The sequence below is a fragment of the Lathyrus oleraceus genome, chromosome 4 (assembly GCF_024323335.1).
Source record: "Lathyrus oleraceus cultivar Zhongwan6 chromosome 4, CAAS_Psat_ZW6_1.0, whole genome shotgun sequence".
NCBI lineage: Eukaryota > Viridiplantae > Streptophyta > Magnoliopsida > Fabales > Fabaceae > Lathyrus > Lathyrus oleraceus.
In genome coordinates, this window is record NC_066582.1 from 87,966,901 (window position 1) to 87,991,013 (window position 24,113).

Sequence of the window (24,113 nt, forward strand, 5' to 3'; positions counted from 1 at the left end):
TAACTCACAAACAAACACTGCCTCGTGTTTTCGCACTTTAAATACTTCTATGTATCCTATTCCTATAAACGACACGCGTTTAGGAGTGTGGTTCATTACGACATCTACTACACGTCGTTTAATTAGTTTAGCCTTTCGTCACCATCGTTTTGAATTTCGTTGCTTCATCGAACTTTTGTACAAGAATTGAAGAACAATCTTCCATGAAATGAACTTCGTTATTGCTAAAAATCCTATTCATCTTTTCAATTCTCACTCATCGTGTTTTCTCTATCGATCTCGTGTACCTTCGATTCTTCTTCCCAGTTCAAGCACAAAATGGACACGTAGCATCAAAACCCTAAGATTAAGAGCTACGTCTGAATCTACCTCGAGTATTTATGGAGGTTGGGATGAACTACGCAGCTCAGAAGGTTCCGGTGAGTATGATTCGTTGCGCAATTTTCTTGTTTCAATTGGAATCGATGATAGGAAGAATGCTTTTGTGTTCCTCATGGGGGTTGTTTGTGCGATGGCAATTTCTAGGGTTAGGGTTTCTTCTGTGCTTATTCTTCCCGGTTCGGCTTTGGTTTTCGCCGTTGGTTATACCGTAGGTTTTTTTCGAAATGGAGTGTTTTCGTTCGGTGAAGTGAGGATGAGTGGAAGTAATAAGAGGAAAGAAAAAGATGAGAAATTGAAGAGTTTGGATGAATTCTTGGATGAGATTGATCTTGGGGTTAATAGTTTGAAGAATGATGTACAAAATTCTATTAAGAGTAAAAAGATTAAAATTGGTGATTTATATGGTTATGTTGAAGCTACTGATAAGATAAAATTGTTAACTTTGAATGTTAGGAATATTGTTAAGACTTTGATTGATAATGAGGAAAAGTTGAATGATGTTTTTGTTGAGAATCATAAAACTGCTAGAAGGAAGAAACAAGTTGGAGAAGCTGGGTACCAGATGCTTCAATATATTGGTAGTTTATTTCAGGAAAATTTGGGTAGCTCGAATTCTACTAAAGTCAGAGAAAATGTGGAGAAAACGTTGGATCAAACTCGAGGAAACAATGATTTGCCTCCGTTTGAAGACAGTCCTTTGAATTTGGTTGATGATGGTAAAGTAAATGGCAAGTTGGACTCTTCTCAAGACATGTTTAGTAACTCTGTTTCGGATATGGACAGAAATGGAAGACGGATGAGTACTAATTCTGAGAAGGATAATTTTGGTGTAAGGGAGAATCGCAAAGACGCTGACAAATTTCACGACAGAGAAGAGTTTACTCAGCAGAACAAAGGGTTGAGATTCACAAATAACCGTAGCTTCTCTTTGAAGATGGATTCCAGCAGTGTGACAGACATGTGGGAATCCCATGACAGTCGGCTTGATTCTGAAAGGTATAAAGTCAGAATGAAACGTGTGGAGAGCGAGACTTCTTTTGTACGCGAGCAGTTGCATAATCAAGGCCGTGAAACTCTCAGGTCTTCTCTTGACAAGAGAGATAGTGGATCTGATAGGTCTCAGTATAAAGAAGATAGAGATAGTGTGAATTATGATGTCGATCACCTTCTTGGGGATGACTTGTCTGAGAGTGAGAATGAATTCAATGCCCCTCCGTCTTCAAAAATTTCAGATGATATAATGTTTGATAAGTATCTTGGTGAAGCAACAGATCTTCTCAAACAAGGAAAAGAGTTTGTAAAGGGTGTTTATGATGGCGAACAAGCTGAAATCATGTTATATAGATCTGCAAATTTACTCTCCAAAGCTGTGGACTTGAAACCTATGAGTTTGTTGGCTGTGGGACAGTTAGGAAACACTTATCTTCTTCATGGAGAATTAAAATTGAAGATTAGTCGCGAACTGAGAACTCTCCTTTCGGGAAACATCCAACCATCATCCGCAAAACATAGTAGAATATTGAAGGAGCTGCGAAATAAAATTACCAGTAAAGAAGAAGCTATGCAATTGCTTATTGAAGTATGTGAAGAGTGTGAAGAGCTACTGGTGAATGCAGGAAGAAAGTATAGACTGGCATTATCAATTGATTCAAATGATGTGAGAGCCCTATATAATTGGGGCCTTGCACTATCTTTCCGTGGTCAATTGGTAGCAGATATTGGTCCGGTACGCATTATCTTGATTCTTGACATTATTAAATTCCCTGTCTCAGTTCTTCAATCAAGTTGTTACAATGTTGTCCTCCCCAGTAGATTACATGTTAATACACTTCTTTCTTTCACTTATCCTTAGACATTTGTGTAATTTTATATAAATGCATCTGTGACTTTGTTGTTTGCTTGACTCAAGTTCTTCCAGTTAACCATGCTGACTTATGTGTACATTCTGTTTTTATATTAATGTGTATTTCTAAATATCACAGGGTGCAGCTTTTGAGGCCGAAAAAGTATTCTTGGCTGCAATTGACAAGTTCGATGCTATGCTGTTGAAAGGAAATGTTTATGCACCAGATGGTATTACACTGTTATGTTTTGTTTCTGAATTTTCCATTTTTAATGTTCACATTGGCACAACTAGAGAATACTATGCTCTGACCAATCCTCTGTAGCATACTTGGTTCAACATGATTGTGTAAAAGATATGTTTTGAGAAAAGGAATTTAGGTCTTTGCAACATACACATGCATCCTAGCTGAGCCAAACGGCAAAAACAATATTTGCACTACCCTAATATAAGTTGCAATTTATCTATATATAAGCAGAAATTATTATCTCCTTAACTAACTTGGATTTTACCGGGTTGGATTGCAGCTTTGTTCAGATGGGGTATGACTTTACAGCAGAGATCTCGCTTAAGACCAGGAAGCAGTAAGGAGAAGTTGAAATTACTTCAGCAGGCTAAAAGGCTATACGAAGATGCTCTTGATATGGACTCGAATAACATGCAAGTGAAAGATGCCTTATCCTTGTGTGTCTCTGAGCTTAACTATAGACAATTTTAGTCAATTCATGGAAAGGATTGTCAAAAAGAATCAGTTTTGTTTCAATTACTGGCTTACACTATGTTATATATATCTGCTCGGATCCAGCAGCAAACAGGTATATTTGCATAAGTGGCCTTCAGTGTACATGAGTTATGAATCCTAGTTTCATGTCCTTCCTATCGATTTTTCATAGAATTATACAAATACACCTCGTATAATAAGTTAATCACAGTATTTTTCCTTTATATTTTTTCAATTCCAAAATTCATGTCAACGTAGTTATCATGAATAATTGAGTTTAAGATACTATTGCTGCCTCTTTTTTTTCTATCTTATCCTTTTAAAGTGGACAATTTCTAATATTCTTTGGAATAGTAACCATTGTTCTTGCAAGAGGATGCCATGCTGGGGACTAGGTATATGAATTCTTGCCTGCAGAACTAGTTACAATTTTACTCTCATTCATAGTATGAACCATTCTATATCCTATGGAATGACAACTTGGTACTGTAATTTATGTCTCACCTATCTATATAGTATTGCTAGACTTGAGTTGAGGGATCATCTAATGTATTTAGGAACAATATCCCAGTGCCTAGTGTGAAGACAAACTTCTAACATGATTTTGATGAAGACAATATTTCAAATTCTATCCTCCATATCAAAAGAAGGAAAAAGAAGGATCTTATCAAAACTTTGTTCAAGATTTTTATAGATCAAGTTAAGGTATATGAAATTCTTGACATATATACTCTTAGTGCTCAAAGTTTTTTGATCATGCATTATGTCTTCTTTAAAACATTTCTTATAACATCATTGTGGTTTTGGATGAAAAGTAGGGAAATTGCATTTTTTAAGGTGTTTTAATTTAGAAAAAAATTCACAATTTTTATGCACCAATCGATTGGTGTTGTCTGTCAATCGATTGAATGAAGCTTTTGTTTCTAAAAATTTTGTTTCCTTTGTTGAGCCAATCGATTGATGGTTTGAAGCAATCGATTGGTCCAAGTTAAATTTTTCAATTTTTTCCTTATGACAATCGACTGGTCTCTTCTGTCAATTGATTGATCATGTTTAAGTTTTGAAAAATCTGAAACAAATTCATTCACTCTTTACATCATTTCATCATATCTTTTCATGGCAATCTTCACATCTTTTCACTAACAATTCTTCAGACTTTTCTAACCATTGTCATGATGTTTTGAAAGGATGCTTTCTTCAATATAAATACTCTTCAAAACTTCATTATACACTTATCTCTTTCAATCAAATTAAAAAATCTCTCTGCATATTTCTTCAACAAAATTTTACACTAAGATACTTTTTGAAATGCATTTTCATATCATATTCTTCAAAAGTATCTTTGAGCACTTAGAGAGCATTTTGTCTTGAACCTTCATATTATGAAAGAGAAGAAGATTCTAATCATTTGATTAAATCTTGTTCATTGCAAAATATTTCTACTTATACAAATTACTCTGTAAATTCCTAAGTATCAAGGATTGTTTGATATTAGGTGTGGTTACTTATCATTCAGGATATAAGTTTCAAGAAAAGGAAGGATTGTTTTCTTTTCTTGTGAAATAAGTTTCAAGAGGATTGTTCTTGATAACTTTGTTAGAGGCTTGTTTAGGAACATCTAACTATAATAAAATCTCTTACATATTGTAAGGGGACTGGAGTACTCTCATATTGTGAGGGGAATCAGTATAATTTTCGGTGTTCTTTATCTTCTGCACTTTATTGGTTTCTTCGCCGAATCAATCCAGAAAAAAAAGAACCATTTTTTTTCGAATCAGGATAAAAATTCTAAAGTCCTAATTCACCCCCCTCTTAGGCTTATTCCTAACTTACATTTGGCATTAGAGCGGATTATTGGTAACTTGCTCCACAGATCCAGAAGATGGCTTCCGCGAGCGCAAATCTGGTTTTTAAAGATGGCGGTAGTAGCAACAAATCACCTATATTTTCTGGAGAATATTTCGACTTCTGGAAAATCCGCATGAAAGCACATTTAGAAGCACAAGGAGATGGTATATGGGAAACCGTAGAAAATGGTCTGCATAATCCAATGAGTGTGGTTAATGGTGTTGGCACTCCTAAGGTTAAGAGCTCTTATGATGAAGGCGATAAGAAAAGAATACTTAATGAAAAGAAAGTTATCAATATTCTTCAAAGTGCATTAAGTATGGACGAGTTCTTCCGCATATTTCAATGTAAATCAGCAAAAGAAATATGGGACACTTTGGTGGAGACTCACGAAGGAACTGCTGAAGTTAAAAGATCCAAATTAAACACATTGGAGTCAAGAATATGAAATATTCATAATGTAGCCCGGAGAATCCATTGTTGCATTGCAGAAAAGATTTGTTCACTTGAAGAATCATTTAATTGCTCTCGGAAAGACCTTCACAAATGATGATCTCAACCTTAAAGTGCTAAGATCTTTGAATAGAGAATGGCAACCAAAAGTAACGGCTATATCGGAGAAGAAAAGTCTTTCTACAATGACGTCCGCATCATTATTCGGAAAACTCCAAGAACATGAACTTGGACTTGGAATACTTGAAAAACATGAAAATCAAGAGAAGAAATCCAAAGGCATTGCTTTGAAAGTATACTCAAAGGAAGAAAAAGATGAGGGCGCACCGGAGGAAGATGAAAATTTCATGCTCCTTGATAAAAGGCTTAGTAAGTTTTTTGGTAAAAATGAGAAATCCTTTTCTACAAAAAGAAATAAACATTTCAGAAAAAGGGAGGTTTCCACATCTACACAAGATGTCACATGCTATGAATGTGGAAAGCAAGGTCATATAAAGGCAGATTGTCTGAAACTCTCTAAGAAAGGTGGATTTAAAGGCAAGAAGGAGTTCAAGAATAAAAAAATGTATGTTGCATGGGAAGATAATGAGATAAGTTCTTCATCCGGATCAAAAAGCGACGAATGTGCAAATCTAGCATTAATGGCTTCACACCATTTCGATGATGAAGAAGATGGGGTTAGTAACGATTTTTATCTTTATGATAGTGATACACAAGGTGCTATAAATGAACTTCTTCAAGAATTCAAAATTCTGTATAAAACAATATCATCTCAAAAGAAACTAACTTCATCTCTAGAATAAAAAGTCGTGACAATGGAAAAAGATGTCAATGATGAAAAACAAAAGATGATTAGTGAAAAATAGAATTTTGTATGTCAAAAGTGTGAATCATTTTCTTTCCAAATTGTCCAATTAAAAAGGGTTCTTGAAAGACATGAGAAATGACAAATTGGGTTGGAATGTGTCCTTAGCCAACAAAGATATTCAAATGATAGAAATGGACTTGGTTATTCAAAGTTTTTCAAACCAAGTTCCAGTAAAACTACCTTTGTTAAAGCTAATGACCAACCATCCAAAGAGAAAGTGAACAAGACAAAAGTTGTTCATCACTATCCTAAAAGGAAAAGACTTTCTAAAAAGAAATCTTATATTTCTAGATATAGAAGCAACTTTGAACCTACTTGCTTTTATTGCAGAATAATTGGCCATACACCTAATGCATGCTATGTTAGAAATTTTAGCATAGCAAGTGGGCATTACGTATGGGTAAAGAAAGACACTAATTATGAAGGACCCAAAGCAATTTGGGTACCTAACAAAACTTAATATGTTTTGTAGGTATGTTTAAAAACCACATCAAATCTTTGGTATCTTGATAGTGGTTGTTCCAAGCATATGACGAGAGACATTAACAAATTTTCAAATCTAGCATTAAAGGCCAATGGTTATGTCACTTATGGTGATAACAACAAAGGAAGAATTCTTAGCATAGGCAAAGTTGGAGCACCACCTTTCACATCCATTGAAGATGTCCTTTATGTCGAAGGACTGAAGCACAATCGTTTAAGTATTAGCCAACTTTGTGACAGAGGCTTCAAAATCAAGTTCACCGGGGATGAGTGCTTGATTGTAGATGAAGTCACACATGAGGTAAATGTATGATATTTAATAATATATTTATGATTTCCCTTGGTGATATGTATTTGAAGGTAAAATGTCTTATGGCAAATAATAATGAATCATGGCTTTGACATAAAAGATTCGCCCATATTCATATGGAATATTTGAATAAACTTATAAAGCATGATCTTGTTATTGGATTGCCTAAGATAAAATTTGTCAAAGATAGATTATGTGATGCATGTCAAAAGGGAAAACAAACCAAATCAACTTTCATATCAAAGAATGTGGTGTCCACTACAAGGCCACCACAATTGTTGCATATGGACTTATTTGGTTCATCAAGAACAAGAAGCTTCAGAGGTAATGTATATGCTTTAGTTATTGTTGATGATTTCTCTAGATACACTTGGACATTCTTCTTAGTGAAGAAAAGTGATGCATTCAAGACATTCAAGAAATATGCAAAGCAAATTCAAAATGAGAAATCTCTAACTATTGCCTCCATAAGAAGTGACCATGGTGGAGAATTCCAAAATGCCTCCTTCGAAGAGTTTTACGAAGAACATGGAATATTTCATAATTTCTCGGCACCAAGGACTCCTCAAAAAAATGGAGTGGTGGAGAGAAAGAATAGGTCACTTGTGGAACTTGCAAGAACAATGCTTATCGATTCAAATTTTCCAAAGTATTTTTGGGTGGATGCGGTGAGCACGACATGCTATGTAAGTAATAGAATTATTATTAGACCTTTATTGAAAAAGACCCCCTACAAACTCTTCAAAGGAAGGAAACCAAACATCTCTTACTTTCATATCTTTGGATGTAAGTGTTTTGTCTTAAAACAATGACAAAGACAATCTCGGTAAGTTTGATGAGAAATCCGATGAAGGTATTTTTCTAGGACATTCTCTGACTAGTAAAGCGTTTAGAGTTTATAACAAAAGAACTTTAACTATTGAAGAATCTATACATGCTTCTTTTGATGAATCTAACACCTCTAAAGAGGATGAAGTTAATTGTGATGATGATGATATTATAGGAAATCCTACGGAAGATTCTACAAAGTCAATAATGATAATCAAATAAAAGATCAAGAGGAACACATTCAACAAAATACAAATCAAGAAGATCTTCCTCAAGAATGGAGAACGCATATAGATCATCCTATTGACAAAATCATTGGAGACATAAATCAGGGATTACCTACTAGGTTGAATCTTAAAGATACTTGTCTCAACATGTCGTTTGTTTCTCAAATAGAACCTTCTAAAGTCAAAGATGCCTTAGATGATGATCAATGGATTCTATCCATGCAAGAAGAACTTAATCAATTTGAAAGAAATCAAGTATGGGATCTAGTTCCTAGACCAAAAGGTAAGCATGTTATTGGTACTAGATGGATTTTTAAAAATAAGCTAGATGAAAATGGTATCATTGTAAGGAACAAGGAAATATTAGTAGCCCAAGGCTATAATCAAGAGGAATGTATAGATTTTGAAGAAAATTTTGCTTTGGTTGCTAGACTAAACGCAATTAGATTATTGTTGGCATATGCTTGCTCCTTGAATTTTCAGTTGTACCAAATGGACGTTAAAAGCGCATTCCTAAATGGATACATACTTGAAGAATTTTATGTAAGTCAACCTCCAGGATTTGAAGACTTCAAACATCCCAATCATGTGTACAAACTCAAAAAATCCTTGTACGGATTGAAGCAAGCACCAAGGGCTTGGTATGATAGGTTAAGTAACTTTCTTTGCGAACATGGTTTCGAAAAAGGTAAAGTGGATATTACTTTGTTTATCAAAAGAATTTAATCATCATACTATCTTAGTGCAAATTTATGTAGCTGACATCATATTTGGATCCACAAATGAATCCTTATGTGAAGAATTCTCAACAATCATGCAAGGAGAATTTGAAATGTCTATGGTGGGTAAGTTGAACTACTTCCTTGGGTTGCACATCAAACAAACAAAGGAAGGGATATTCATCAATCAATCTAAATATTGCAAATAACTTCTCAAAAGATTTGACATGGATGCTTGCAAAGATATAGCCACTCCAATGGGACCGGGGACATATCTTGATCAGGACGAATCTGGAACTCCAATTGATATCACTAAGTATCGATGTATGATCGGTTCCTTGCTATATCTAACGGCTAGTTGACCCGATATTATGTTTAGTGTATGTTTATGTGCTCGATTTCAAGCATGTCAAAATGAATGTCATCTCACTGCTGTAAAGAGAATAATGAAGTATCTCAAAGGAACATCCAATGTCGGCTTATGGTACCCCAAAGGTAGTCTATGTAGTCTTGTTGGTTTCTCTTATGCAAATTATGTAGGATGTAATACGGACAAAAAAAGCATGAGTGGAACATGTCACATTTTTGGAAATGCTATAGTTTCTTGGTCATGTAAAAAGCAAGCAAGCGTGGCTCTCAGCACTGCTGAAGCAAAATATATCATCGTCGGTAGCTGTTGTTCACAAATACTTTAGTTGAAACAACAACTTCTCGACTATGGTGTAAATCTAGGAAGCATCTCTCTCAAATGCGACAACACAAGTGCAATCAATATTTCAAAGAATCCTATAATGCATTTTGTCGTATCCCAAATTTTGCCCACCCTTCACATGTTTTCTAGCGCTATTTTATTTCAAATAAATGAAATGACACACTTGGTAAAGGAGCATGTGTAAGGAATGTAAGCATAACATCATGAGTTCAAATCCTATATTTTCCATCTTTTTTTGTATTTTTCCCTTTTTATTTGCTTTTAACTTTATCGCTATTTTGTTTTCAAAATTACAAATAAAATCACAAAAATTTTATTTTTATGTTTTATTATTAATCTTTATTTTTTTTGTTATTATGCATTTTTTTTAAAAAATATTAATTTTTCATTAAAACCATGATTTTACGCATAAAATAATAATAAATATTTTATTTTAAATGCAGTTTATTTATTAGATTTAATTAAGTTAATTTCGTTCTAATTAATATGATACTATTTTAATTTAAGTTTTAACCAATTTGGTTACTAAAAATATAAAAAAAAACCTTTATAGTACCAGTATATTGTTATTATTAGAGAAAAAAATTGCATATTTATTTATTTTTATTTTTCATTTTTTATTATTATCAAATTTTTCACTTTTTTATTTTTATTTTTAAAATCCCAAAATTAATTAAGAAAAAGAAAAAAAATCCAAAAGTTGATAAAATTGGAATCGTTCTATTAAAATCCTAATAAACCAAGAAAATAAAAAAAAATATGTATATATTATTACTTTTAATACTATTAGTTATTTTCAAGAGATTTTTTATTAAGTTAATTATTATCAATTTAGTGATTGGTTAATATGTATTAATTTGCATTATTATTATTGTTAATAAAAAGATCCCAAAATTTCAAATACTCCAAATTTAGTACACGATTTCAAGTACATGATTTTAATCCAAAACTAGAACAAATCTTATCACATATATCCTAATATATCACACTATGAATCATTATAAATTATTATAGAATTTATTCTTATGTTATTATTATTATTATTATTATTATTATTATTATTATTATTATTATTATTATTATTATTATTATTATTATTATTATTATTATTATTATTCTCATGGTAAAACAAGGGTATAATCCATGACTCTAGAGCTATCATCCTACAAAAACTTTATATCCTACAAGTGAGGGGATTGGGTAGTCTAAGCCTAGATTTGACATATCATAAGGAATCTACCCTTAACTAGGTCATGCTTGCATATTATCTTACATGTCTCAAAATCGTTTGGGTTTACCATGCTAATTATTATCCCTATATATAAGGAACCTTCTTAAACAAGGTGTCATTATACTCGGCATTATCCTTAAACCCATATGTGTGTATCTCCATTACTATCCTAAACTCGTAGGGGTTTCCTTTCGTCTGTCGCAATCTCTAAACCTGCGTGGGTTCTCTTATCTGTCATTATCCTAATGTGACAGTTGCATTTCATCTAAAAAAAAACTTTTAGCATACCTTCAAATTAAAAAATTAATTTTTTTTTTGCATACCCATGCATTTTCGTGCATTTGCATACATACATATACATTTGCATATCCTTTCCACTTTCGCCCCTATCCAGCTAGCAAGTCTCCCGCTGCTCGCAAATGAACTTGCCACATGTCTCAAGAAGAGCAAGTACCATTTAGGAGAGAAGGTAACCCTTTGCCTCGCAAGCCACCGACCTACCTAGAGCCTCAAATACAACACTGGATAATGTCACCGCAACAAGGTCTGCAACAATATCTTCTTCATCAGTAGCCTCATGTGCCTCATCAATCACAACAAATGAAGCTTGGAAGGAAACTGGATCCTACACCAATGTATCATGACTTAATAATAAGTGTCATAGTAAAGCTACAATCATTTGGTCTTTCTCCTCATCTATACCCTATAAGTCATGACGAGAATGCCTGATGTAAGCACAAAGTACAAGACCTACAATTGACTTTCGAAGAAGGAACCCCATTGGTGAATGGTCACCCTTACTTTAACAAAGTGAAAGAATATTAAAAAGCATCCCCTAAAGACAGTGGATCAACAATGAAGCTCATCCCTGGGATCAACAGACTTTCTCAGTTCCAGTTGTAATTTCTTTTTTGCTAAGTGGTTTTTGTATTAAAAGTTGTACTTTTTGGGAAATAATTTTAGTAAAATGAGCATGCATGTTTTTGAAATCAATCCATTCGTTTACACTCTCTTTTTTATGCCATCATGAAAATAAAAATAAAAATTAATCAAACCTTTTATTTTCACTTCTCACCTATTAACAAACTTATGAGGAGAATGAAATAAAATAACTAAATTTTGCTGACTATGCTTTTAACAGTAAGACCTGGCTGACGATGTAAGACATTATTTCACTTCCCAAACACTGGAGAAATAAGGAGTTAATCCGTAGTCAACCCCCTCAAGCCAGAAGTTGGTGTTTCTTTTTCAATTTATAAAAACCCTTAATATTAACCAGGGGCAGGGTAGTTTCAATTAAGTCAATGATGCATTCTAGTCTTAAGAGAATTGTTCCATATAATCACAAGGATGATAGGTTCAAGCATATCTTATTCCTCACACCATTCAACATCGAGGAAGCAATGAAGTCAAGGCTCACATTAGCTAACATGGTAGCCACAACTTTTGAAATCAAAATCAAATATCACAAGAGTTATTTTAAAAAATCCCGCTAAGTCAAAAACTAAAAAGGAGTTGACTTAGGCAAAAGTTAGGGCTTCCCGATGGACCATAATTCAAAAGAATTGGTCCATGCAAAAATAGGGATTAGAAAGCAAAAAAAAATAAAGAAACGGAAACAAGCTTGTAAGTGAAAGTAAGTGACTGCCACCTCAAGAATCTCATCAGTACTTGAATCATTACATCTACTTCCATCATTATCTATCAAAATTCTCTTGCAGACCAAATGTATTTTTTGAATTAATTGGATTTAGGAATGAAGATCATCAAGGAGAAGGGGTGGGATAAAATTAAAATTTGAGCCTTATATCTTTTGATTCATAAACCGTGAACCAGGCCACGTTATAACATTTAAAAGTCCTAATTGAAGCTAGGTTCACTATGAAAGCATACTCGGCAAAATCGTTGTTAAACTAACTCTGAATGTTTGTTATTAACCATCTTGTTCTATCATATCTTCCTTTATGCCAACCTCATGGACATATATCATATGTATACACCATGTTCGTTTTCCATAATAATTTTCAATTTCAAAAACTTGCATGAGCATGATGTTAGAATTAATTTTCAAAAAGAACATTTTTATCACAAATCAATACTTAGCATCAAGGAAATATCAACAATGGTCTGATCAGATGCACACCACTTCGAGACATTCCTAACTAGGGGCAAGTCACCTAAGGATCCTTCCAATTAGGTGGAAAATCCTTATGATCCTAGGGGCATATCATCTGAAGATCCTACTTATTAAAGGAGAAACATTTCAATATTTGACACACCTATGTCAAATAACATCCATGACCCTCATGATCAGAGGCATACCTTTTAAGACTCTCATACTGAGGCATACCAACTCAAGCTCATAATGAGGCCAATCACTCCAAAAAGTCATCTAATCCGGGGCATACTTTTCAAAGATTCAAATACTGGGGAAATTCATATAAAGGTCAGATCGCAGCATTGTGGGATCTAAGTTCCTTCTCAGGACACTCCTCCAGACCCTAATAATCAGGGACATACTTTTCAAGATCCATATAACGGGGAAGTCCAAATCAAAGTCATACTACAACATGATGGGATCCAAGTTCCTTTTCAGGAAATACCCTTAAAGGCTCTATCAATCTGGGGCAGACCGTCGCAAGGCTTGACCAAAAGAGACTGCTTTAAAAGAACAGTTTATCAGGGGCAAATCATTCCAAGGGTCGATTAGTCAAGGACAAATGTCTCCAAGGACAATAGTACAGGAGGTCGTCTCAAGTGCATGGTATGGAAAATCCGCTTCAAACTCATATTAAGGTGAATTTCTTCAAATACCCAACAAGCTAGGGCAACTATGGGATACTGCGGGGACAATCCCTCTCAATACTTTCAAGATGCATGTACAAACTCTTCCATTTATCAACAATCATTAAGTTTGAAACGAGTATCGGGAAGCCATGCTAGCGTAACACCCTACCACCTTTTGAAAAAATATCCTGGTTACACGAACAACCTCTCTAAGCCTTAATAGTCCACGGCCCACCACAGGGGCACTTGTGGAAACATTCAAATCATTGTCATGCATTAATCATGTCGCTACGCTCTAGCGTCAAACCATGTGGATCATCTCATTCATATAACATGTTCCCATATCATGAATCTAACATCTACAAAAGCCCAATCATACTTGGCACCACACAAAAGCCTAATTTTATTTAGAACCTACATCCAAAAAGCCCAACCTCATTTGACATTCACCCCAAAATCCAAACTTTGATTGGCATTTCACAAAAGTCCAACCTTGCTTGGCATTCAATACCTACAAATGGCCCAATCTTCAGCGGTGCAACCCGAGACTAATACATCATATGCATCAATCATTGTATTAATACATCATATCATACGTAGCATATCCATTAAAATGGATCATTACACCATACAAACACTAAACATGCATAAATGACATAGCATAACATGCATACATAACATAGATACATAACACAGACTGAGACTCAAGACTCATCGTGAGAGTCTGGATATCCCCAGCTAATCGGTGATAGATCTCTGTCCAAGCTTCTCCCAAGCTCTTTTCTCATTGTACACCTGGTGGGTCAGTCTTAAGGACAATTCCCCAGCAAGTATCCTTGGAACTCATTCTCCAAGCAGAAAATACTTAGCAGCATTGTCCCCCAGTATGCCATAATGGTATACAATTCCTTCACCAGATCCTTGCAGGGATTTCTTAGGGCTTTCTCCAACACCCGTGCTCCTTAGGGAACCTCGCCTAGAAGCATATTCCCTAATAGAAAATCATCTTATGTGACACCAGTCTTCCCCATTAGGGACACCGAGTTCTTTTGTCAATCTCCTTTTATTCATGTCTTCTTAGAGAACTCCTCAATAAAATTTCTATCACCATTGTCACTTTGGTTCTTACACCACTGTTCACTTTGGTTCTTACACTATTGTCACTCAGTCACTTCGGCTCTTACACCGTTGTCATTTACTCACTTTGGGTTTTACGCTGTTGTCATCCAGTCATTTTGGTTCTTACACTATTTATCAATTCATTTGTACGGTTTCTTATATCGTTTGTCATTTCAGTTTACGATTCTTCTATCGCTGTTACTTCTTTTAGTTCTTATACCACTATCACTACTCTCGGGGTTTTACAATAATGATAATTTATTTAGCATTGGTTCTTATATCGAGGATGATTGAATTCTCAATCCTGAGCTATACAAGTACAATTCCCAAACAAGAATGCTTATTAGGCTTCCCCAATAAGTAACCATCTCCATAGAGCCTTTTCAATAAAGGACTTTCCCAACAAACTCACTCACCGTGAGTCGTCAGAGGAATCTATCCAGTAGTCGATCATCCAGAATGATCGCTATCAACTATTTAGCGGGTCTTCACCTCTCACATCTCCAGGTTATTAACCTAACCCACACAAGGGATGCGTTCAATCAAATACACCAGGGTTTTATCAAAGGGTTACACTGGGGTTTTTCAAGGGGTTCCACCGAGGGTTTCATCAAAGAATTTTTACCATGATTTCCATTAGGGGACTCATCAGAAGTATAAAGGATTTTGATCAATGGGTTCTACCAAGGGATTTTATCAAAGGAGTTTTATCAAAGGGGTTCAATCAAAGGGTTTTCATCAGAGATTATCCGCCGAGGGTTCACTAGGGTTTTACCAAGAAGTTTCAACAAAGTGTTATTATCAAGGGGTTTCATCATAGATTTATCAAAGGGTTTCACCGGAGTTTTCTATCAAAGGGTTCCGCCAGAATTTTATCAAGGGGTTTTATCAAAAGGGTCTTGTCAAGAATTTTTTATCAAAAAGGGTTTATCAGGAATGTCATCAAAAGATTCCATCAAGGGGTCCTTCCAGAATTCTACCAAGGGGTTTCATCTAGAGTGATCAGGGTATCAGTAGTGTACTACCCGATTCCCGTAAAATGATTGGATGATCATGGGAATCGTATGCAAGTTTCACCTAGAAGGGTTAAGATTGATCAAAAAGGGTTTAATTAATAGGTTTCATCAAAGGTATTAAGGGTTTCATCATGGTTTTATAAAAGGGTTCCACCAGGATTCCACCAGGTTTACACTGTGGGTTTCACTAAGGATTTTATCAGGGGTTTCATCAAAGGATTCTATCAGGAGTTTCATCAAGGGGTTCTATCAAAGGGTTTCACCAGATTTCTATCAAGGGGTTTCATAAAGGGATTTCATCAAAAGGGTTTTATAAAGGGTTTCATCTAGGGATTCTATTCGAAGTTTCATCAAAAGTTTCCATCAAGGGGGTCTACTAGAACTTTATCAAGGGGTTTCACCAGATTATCACGAGAGGGGTCTCATCCAAAGTGATTGTGATATCACTAAAGTCCTACTCGACTTCGGGGACATAATTAGATGATTATAGGCAAATATTACTCGGAGAGGTTGAAACTGATCATCAGGGATTAATCAAGGGGTTCCATCAGGGATTTGTCAAATGATTTCATTAGGGTTTTATCATCAGAGGTTCCATTAGAAGTTGTATCAGGGGTTTCATCTAGAGTTTTGAAAAGGATTTTATTATGAGTTTTATTAGGGGTTCTACCAAGGTTTTTATCAAATAACGATGGAGGATCGTCAGAGTCCTACCCAATTTCAATAACATGATCGGGTGATCATAGGAATTGTATGCAAATTTCACTCAATTGGACTGAAATTAATCGCCAAGGTATTATTGGGGTCCATCAAAGGTTGGTATGGATGCTAATAGAACATCAAGCATTGTTCAATCCTTGCACATTCTTAGAATCCACTAACTACGTGGTCAAAAACTGGGTTCCTCTTTATATTTAACCATCTTCTCCCCGAGAAGATGAAGACTCGTCATCATCATCTCAGTTTGAAGTTGATTAAATAGGGGCAACTGTCGTACCCCAAATTTTGTCCACCCTTCACATGTTTTCTACGCATAAAACCATGATTTTACGAATAAAATAATAAAAAATATTTTATTTTAAATGCAGTTTATTTATTAGATTTAATTAAGTTAATTTCGTTCTAATTAATATGATACTATTTTAATTTAAGTTTTAACCAATTTGGTTACTAAAAATATTAAAAAAAAACCTTTATAGTATTAGTATGTTGTTATTATTAGTTATTATTAGAGAAAAAATTTGCATATTTATTTATTTTTATTTTTCATTTTTTATTATTATCAAATTTTTCACTTTTTTATTTTTATTTTTATTTTATTTTTAAAATCCCAAAATTAATTAAAAAAAAGAAAAAAAATCCAAAAGTTGATAAAATTGGAATCGTTCTATTAAAATCCTAATAAACCAAGAAAATCAAAAAAAAAAATGTATATATTATTACTTTTAATACTATTAGTTATTTTCAAGAGATTTTGTTATTAAGTTAATTATTATCAATTTAGTGATTGGTTAATATGTATTAATTTGCATTATTATTATTGTTAATAAAAAATCCCAAAATCTCAAATACTCCAAATTTAGTACACGATTTCAAGTACATGATTTTAATCCAAAACTAGAACAAATCTTATCACATATATCATAATATATCACACGATTTACATTCTAAAAAAAATATATCCTAAATTTAAACCAAAATCAAGTCATTCAAAGGCTTTCCCAAACCAAACTAGAATAAAATTATGAATCATTATAAATTATTATAGAATTCATTCTTATATTATTATTATTATTAGAGGTCCCAATACTTCCAAAAAAAGCGTTATCATCGAATATAATAGATATGACGTTTAAAATTGAATTTTACTTTTACATTTTATTTACCATAAAAATAAATTTATAATATTATACCTTTATTGTATTAAATTAACTTATAATATCATTTACAAATTATTTAATTAATGATCGTTGTACATCTAAAAAAATGTATTAGAATTAAGATATAAATAAATATAATATTTTAATAAAATTCATATAACAATAAGAACATTTATAATAAACATTAACTCTAAATTTTAAATACTACTAAAAAAATAATTTTTTATAGATTTTGTTGTCATGCACAATTCATATACGAGACAAAGACAAATATATATTTGATACATATTGATAAGTTAAAATTAATATTTTTTAATAAAAATAAAAATAATATAACTAATAAAATGTTTCCATTATTATAAAAAAGTTCTTTTTACTATTATAAAAAAGTTTATTAGGATTCTAATAGAACGGTTCCAATTTTTTCAACTTTTGGATTTTTTTTTCTTTTTTTTAATTAATTTTGGGATTTTAAAAATAAAATAAAAAAATAAAATAAAAATAAAAATAAAAAAGTGAAAAATTTGATAATAATAAAAAATGAAAAATAAATATGCAATTTTTTCTCTAATAATAACTAATAATAACAATATACTAGTACTATAAAGGTTTTTTTTAAAAATATTTTTAGTAACCAAATTGGTTAAAACTTAAATAAATTGGTTAAAACTTAAATTAAACTAGTATCATATTAATTAGAATGAAATTAACTTAATTAAATCTAATAAATAAACTGCATTTAAAATAAAATATTTATTATTATTTTATGCGTAAAATCATGGTTTTAATGAAAAATTAATATTTTTTATAAAAATGCATAATAACAAAATAATAATAATAATAATAAAACATAAAAATAAAATTTTTGTGATTTTTTTTGTAATTTTGAAAAAAAAATAGCGATAAAGTTAAAAGCAAATAAAAAGGGAAAAATACAAAAAAAAGATGGAAAATATCAAATTTGAACTCATGACCTTATGCTTGCATTCCTTACACATGCTCCTTTACCAAATGTGTCATTTCATTTATTTGAAATAAAATAGCGCTAGAAAACATGTGAAGGGTGGACAAAATTTGAGGTACGACACATTTAAGAACCAAGCATATTGATATACATCATCACTTCTTAAGGGATCATGTTCTCAAAGGCTACATTGAAATCTCCTTTATTGATACCAAAAATCAACTAGCAGATATCTTTACTAAATCATTGGCAAGAGATGCATTTTATTAAATCAGAAGGGATCTTTGTATTCTAAGTGAGAATTCCATTTCATCGAATCAAGATCCTCGATAATTCCATCTGAATTCTCTCACAGAAATTGACAATGTACATGCACTCTTCTTCATTTAATTCTCTCATGAGTTTCAATATTGAATTTGCAAAATTGACAATGTACATGCACTCTTCTTCATTTAATTCTCTCATGAGTTTCATTTAATTCTCTACAGAGTTCAAGAAGTTTTGTGAGGAGAATGGAATTGAGCATGAATTGACTGCTTCATATACTCCTCAACGCAATGGTCTTGTTGAAAGGAGAAACCGAACTTTTCTTGATATGACAAGGAGCGTGCTGAAGTAGAAGAAGCTTCCTAACACTTTATGGGAAGAAGTTGTTGCCACTGCAGCATATGCGCTCAATAGGTGTCTAACCAAGAAGCTGAAGGAATTTATTCCTTTTGAGAGGTGGATTGGAGATAAGCAAAGTGTGAGTCATTTTCGAGTATTTCGTTATGTCTATTATAAACACGTCCCAGATGCTACTAGAAAGAAGCTGGATGATATAAGCAAGGTGATGTTACTAGTGGGGTATCACAATACAGGTGCTTATAAGCTTTATTGTCTAGTCACTAATAAGGTTGAAGGCAATAGATATGTTTTTGTGAAAGAGTCAGAAGTATGGGATTAGAGCAAGTCTCATTCCAACTCCGGTGCAGAGTTAACTTCTAAAGATATTAATTCTGATTCTAAAGATGAGTCAGAGCCTGAAAATGATTCTGAGAGTGAATCAGAATTAGAAGGCGGGATTGATTCTGAGGAAGAATCTGATTATGTTCCAGATTCTGATGGTAACTCATATTCTGGTGGTAATCCAGATTCTAGGAATATTCCAAATTTTAAAGGTAGTCATACTTCTGAAGTTGGTACTTCTGGAGTTCCAACATCTGATACTATTCCATAATTAGAAGGTTTTGAACAAGTTTAGAGGCCACAAAGAATCAGAAACATTTCGAGAAGGTTTGCAGAGTTTGACATGCTGCAAGACACTGAAGTAGATTCTTAAGGGGAATCTATTTAGTGTGTCATATTAGTAGACTTTGAACCCATGAGTACAAAAGAAGCTCTCAAGCATAAACTATGGATGAAAGCCATGAACGAATAACTTGATGCCATGGAGAGAAACAAGACTTGGAATCTGACTGAACTTCCGAAGAATAAGAAATCCATCAGAGTGAGGTGGGTTTATAAGGTGAAACTAAAGTCAAATGGATAAATTGGAAAACATAAAGCAAGGTTATTTGTGAGAGGTTTTTTTTCATAAACCTGGGTTATATTACTTTGAAGTGTTTGCGCCTATAGCAAGACATGAAACAATCAGGCTGGTGATTGTAATAACTGCTAACAAGAATTGGCCTATGATGCATTTAGACGTGAAATCTTCATTTCTGAGTGGTCCATTAGAAGAATAGGTTTATGTTTCATAACCTCCTGGGTTTTACAAAAAGAATCAGGGAGGGATGGTGTATAGATTACACAAAGCTTTGTATGGACTGAAGCAAGCCCCTAGAGCTTGGAATTTGAAAATTGATTCATTTTTCAAGAAGCAAGGATTTCAGAAATGTGATATGAAGTATGGTGTCTATGTTGAACATGCTTTTGAAGGAAATATGATTATGGTGTGTTTGTATGTTGATGACATATTGCTAACAGGAAGTTATGAACATGAGATAGTCAAGTTCAAGAATGAGCTGATGAATGAGTTTGAGATGACTAATATAGTAAATATGGTTTATTTTCTATAGATGGAGATTATGTACTTTGAGAAAGGCATAAATTTACATCAGCTAAAGTATGAACTTAAGCTTCTGAAGAGGTTTGAGTTGCTGAATTGTAAAGTTGTTTTACACCTGCTGATACAAATCAGAAATTGGATTCTGATTCTGATGATGATGAAGATGCGACAATGTTCAAACAGTTGGTAGGGTCTCTGAGCTATTTGTGTAATACCAGACCTGATATTTGCTATGTAGTTGGAACGGTGAGTTGGTTTATGAGTAAACCGAAGTGGTCACATTACTAAGTTGTTGTCAGAATTCTGAGGTATATAAAGGGAACTCGAAGTATGGAGTTTTCTTCCCTTTTAATGCTGAAACAAACTCAGAACTTCTGAGTTATTCAGATTCTGATTAGTGTGAAGACAGTTCACAAAAGAAGTACTTTTGGATACTTGTTTAAGTTTTTGGGAAGTCTTATTTCTTGGTGTTCTAAGAAGCAACCAATTGTTACTTTGTCAACCTATGAAGCAGAATATATTGCAGGTGTTGTTACTGCATGTCAAGTTGTATGGCTTCTGAATTTACTGTAGGGTCCGAAGATCAAAGTAAACAAGTCTCTGAAGCTGATGATTGATAACAAGTCTGCAATTAATCATGCCAAGAACCCAGTGTTGCATGGGATAAGCAAGCATATTGAGATTAAGTATCACTTTCTGATAAGTCGGGTTCATAATGGAGTACTAGAAGTTATGCACTATAACACCCAGAAGCAGCTGGAAGATGTTCTGATGAAGGCGATCAAGACGGGTCAATTTCTCCGCTTGAGGGATGGAATTGGTGTTGTTAGTTTTGGTTAAAGTTGAATATGAATTAAGGAATGGTGTTAGAATTAATTCATTTTCAGAAACTTGTTGACAAAGTTTGTTAGAGGGTATTTTAGTATTTTCTTTAAGTTCCACTTGTATTTAAGCAAGTGAGTGGTGTGAGCATTATTATTCCTTTTTTGCATTCCTTTTGCAGTGTGTGTGTGTGTGTGTGTGTGTGCGCGCAACCATTTTGTAAATTTTAAGAGTAGTGGAAGTTTGTTATTATTTTCTCTTCTCTATCTTGTGTGTTTTGTTCATCTTTATCACCTTATGCACCAACAAGAATTGTGACACATATATTTAATAACAGACATTTTTAAGTAAGATTATTTTCAATTAAATTATATATGAACAAATAAAACAGTAAATCATCGCATTGATCATTGTTTATGTAGAATTTGATCCAAATAATCCATTTTTTCAAATAAGTACCTAGACTAATCCATTTTTTCACCTATTTCCCAAAATAACCCAGTTTTAAATAATAAAAATAATTCTCAAAAGAAATGAGGTGTCAATCCAATTGGTGATAGTGTACAACACATAATAAGAGGCGTCAATCTAATTGGCGATAATGTACAAACACGTAGGAGAGAGAATGTACTCTTTCTTAAACGTTTGTACATTATCCTCAATTGAATTGACGCCTCCTCTTATGTGTTGTACATTGTTGTCAATTAGATTGACGCCTCTTTTGTGTTAAAAAGTATTGATGTGACATTTTAGCCACCATATAAATTGACAGGTAATTCTTTTTTAAGTTGTAACCTTTTTTCCTCAAATTATATTCTTCTTTATCACTTTCTCAATTTTTTCCCAATCTTTATATCTATTCTTCTTTTCTAATATTTTTAACTTTATTTTCTGAATCATAAACATATTTATCTTTTTTCTCTGATATTTTTAACTATGTTTTGAAATTTATATTTCAAACACAATTAGAATCTTAAATCTCTAAGTAGTTGTTATGGTCGTTCATACAAGAAAAAGATTTATTTAATACAAATTGGATAAATATAAGGATATATTTAATATTTAGTGATCAAATCTAGAGTCTAAAATGATGAATGTATTTGTTAGAAGTTGTAATTTATTCTAGAATAAGTTATATTTGGTTGGGGCTTAATCTAGTCTAAGTAGGGGTTAGCTTTATTCAACAGTGTCAAATACAATATATAGTTGTTGTGTCGAAGCCAAAATATAACTCTGTATATTTTGGGCTTGGACCTTGATTGCCTATAAATAGGCATGGCGTTGTATAGTTTTATACAACTAACAGTTTAACATCTTTACAAGTTCTCAAATCCGTTTTCTAATTCTCTCATATCACTTTTATCTACTTCTTTTTCATTCTTCTTGGAATCATAATTGTTCCTTCTGTTCCAAAAAATTGGTATCAACGAGTCCGGTTGTGATTCAGAGAGAATCTGTAATACCAAATGGAAACACAATATCAACACAATTTCCAATGGATCTACGAATTTTTAAATGGGGGAACTACGAGAGGTGGGTTGCGCATATAAGGTCATCTTCAGATTTAAAAATGTGGCTGAAATCTTGAACGATGGAGTACCTGCATTGGAAGAAAATACGAATGATGTTTAGCAAGTTATGCACAAGGAATGAAGAAAGAAAGATGGAAAAACTTTATTCTTGATCCATCAATGTGTGAGTCCTAACATGTTTGAGAAAATCATTAAAGAAGAAACAACAAAAGGAGCGCGAGACAAGTTAAAGAACATGTACGAGGAGATGAAAAATTGAAGAGGGTGAAGTTGCAGGCGCTTAGAAAGTAATTTGAGATGACTCAAATGAAAGAAGTTGAATCAGTTTTAGAATTATTTACGCGTGTGGTCTTGCTAACAAACTCGATGAAGGCATGTGGTGAATCAATCAACGATTTGCAGAAGATTAAGAAAGAGTTTAAATCTCTGATTATAAATTTTGATTACATTGTAGTGTCTATTGAAGAGTTCAAGAACCTAGTTGAGGTGAAGTTAGAAGAACTTCAAGTTTCATTAGAGGCTCATGAGATAAGGTTGAAGCAGAGGAACTCATAAAGGGAGAAGATGGTTGAACAAGCATTGTAAGCAAGATTCATTAAGAAATATGGGAAAGAAAAGGCGAAACAGAGAAAAAATATTGCTAATGATGAGAAGTCAAGCAAGAATTCAAATAATCACTCTGATTCAAACAAGAAAATCATGGGCAACAAATATTCAAGAAAGAGAGTTCACATGAAGGATGTGCAGTGTTACAACTATCAAGGATTTGGTTATTATGCTTGAGATTGTAGAAGAAAGAATGAATCTAGAGCAAAAGATGATGACAAAGTGCAATATGCACATGATGGAGAAAGAGACTCTGATGATATGTTATTCATGGAAAATACTCACTTGAATAATGAATAAACCAATATGTGGTATCTGGATTTAGGATGCAACAACGACATGATTAGAAATAAAAATTGGTTTACCAAGTTAGATGAATTAGTCAAGAAAGTGATCATCTTTGTTGATGGTAGTTACATCTTAGGGAAGAGGAAACCTACTTGTGATGAGAAGGAATGGTCGAAGAGCTGGCATTACTGACGTATTGTATGTACCTTTAATGACAAGTAACTTGATAAGAATAGGTCAAATACTTGCCAAAGGATATAACATGAAGTTGGAAGAAAATCTGATGAATGTGTATAATGGTGAAGGAAAGGTGATCCTGAAGGCACCATTGGCAGATAACAAAACCTTCAAGATTGAGATCAACATAGTTGATCATCAGTGTCTCGCTTCAACTACTGTCAAAGATAAGAACTGGTTATGGCATC

The 24,113-nt window shown here is 33.2% G+C and overlaps 1 protein-coding gene across 1 annotated transcript; it reads left to right on the forward strand.

Annotated features, from left to right (window-relative positions):
- Positions 1 to 206: 206 nt before the first annotated feature.
- LOC127073593 (uncharacterized) lies at positions 207 to 3,171 on the forward strand. The gene is made up of 3 exons (XM_051014768.1): positions 207 to 2,107; positions 2,364 to 2,454; positions 2,752 to 3,171. The coding sequence occupies exons 1-3, from the start codon at positions 209 to 211 to the stop codon at positions 2,940 to 2,942; spliced, it is 2,181 nt and encodes a 726-aa protein (XP_050870725.1). The 5' UTR covers positions 207 to 208; the 3' UTR covers positions 2,943 to 3,171.
- The last annotated feature ends 20,942 nt before the right edge of the window (positions 3,172 to 24,113 follow it).

Coding starts and splice junctions, on each gene's coding strand:
- LOC127073593 (XM_051014768.1), top strand. CDS start 209: ATGAACTTCGTTATTGCTAAAAATCCTATTCATCTTTTCAATTCTCAC. Junction 2,108..2,363: donor TGGTAGCAGATATTGGTCCG/GTACGCATTATC, acceptor TAAATATCACAG/GGTGCAGCTTTTGAGGCCGA. Junction 2,455..2,751: donor AAATGTTTATGCACCAGATG/GTATTACACTGT, acceptor GTTGGATTGCAG/CTTTGTTCAGATGGGGTATG.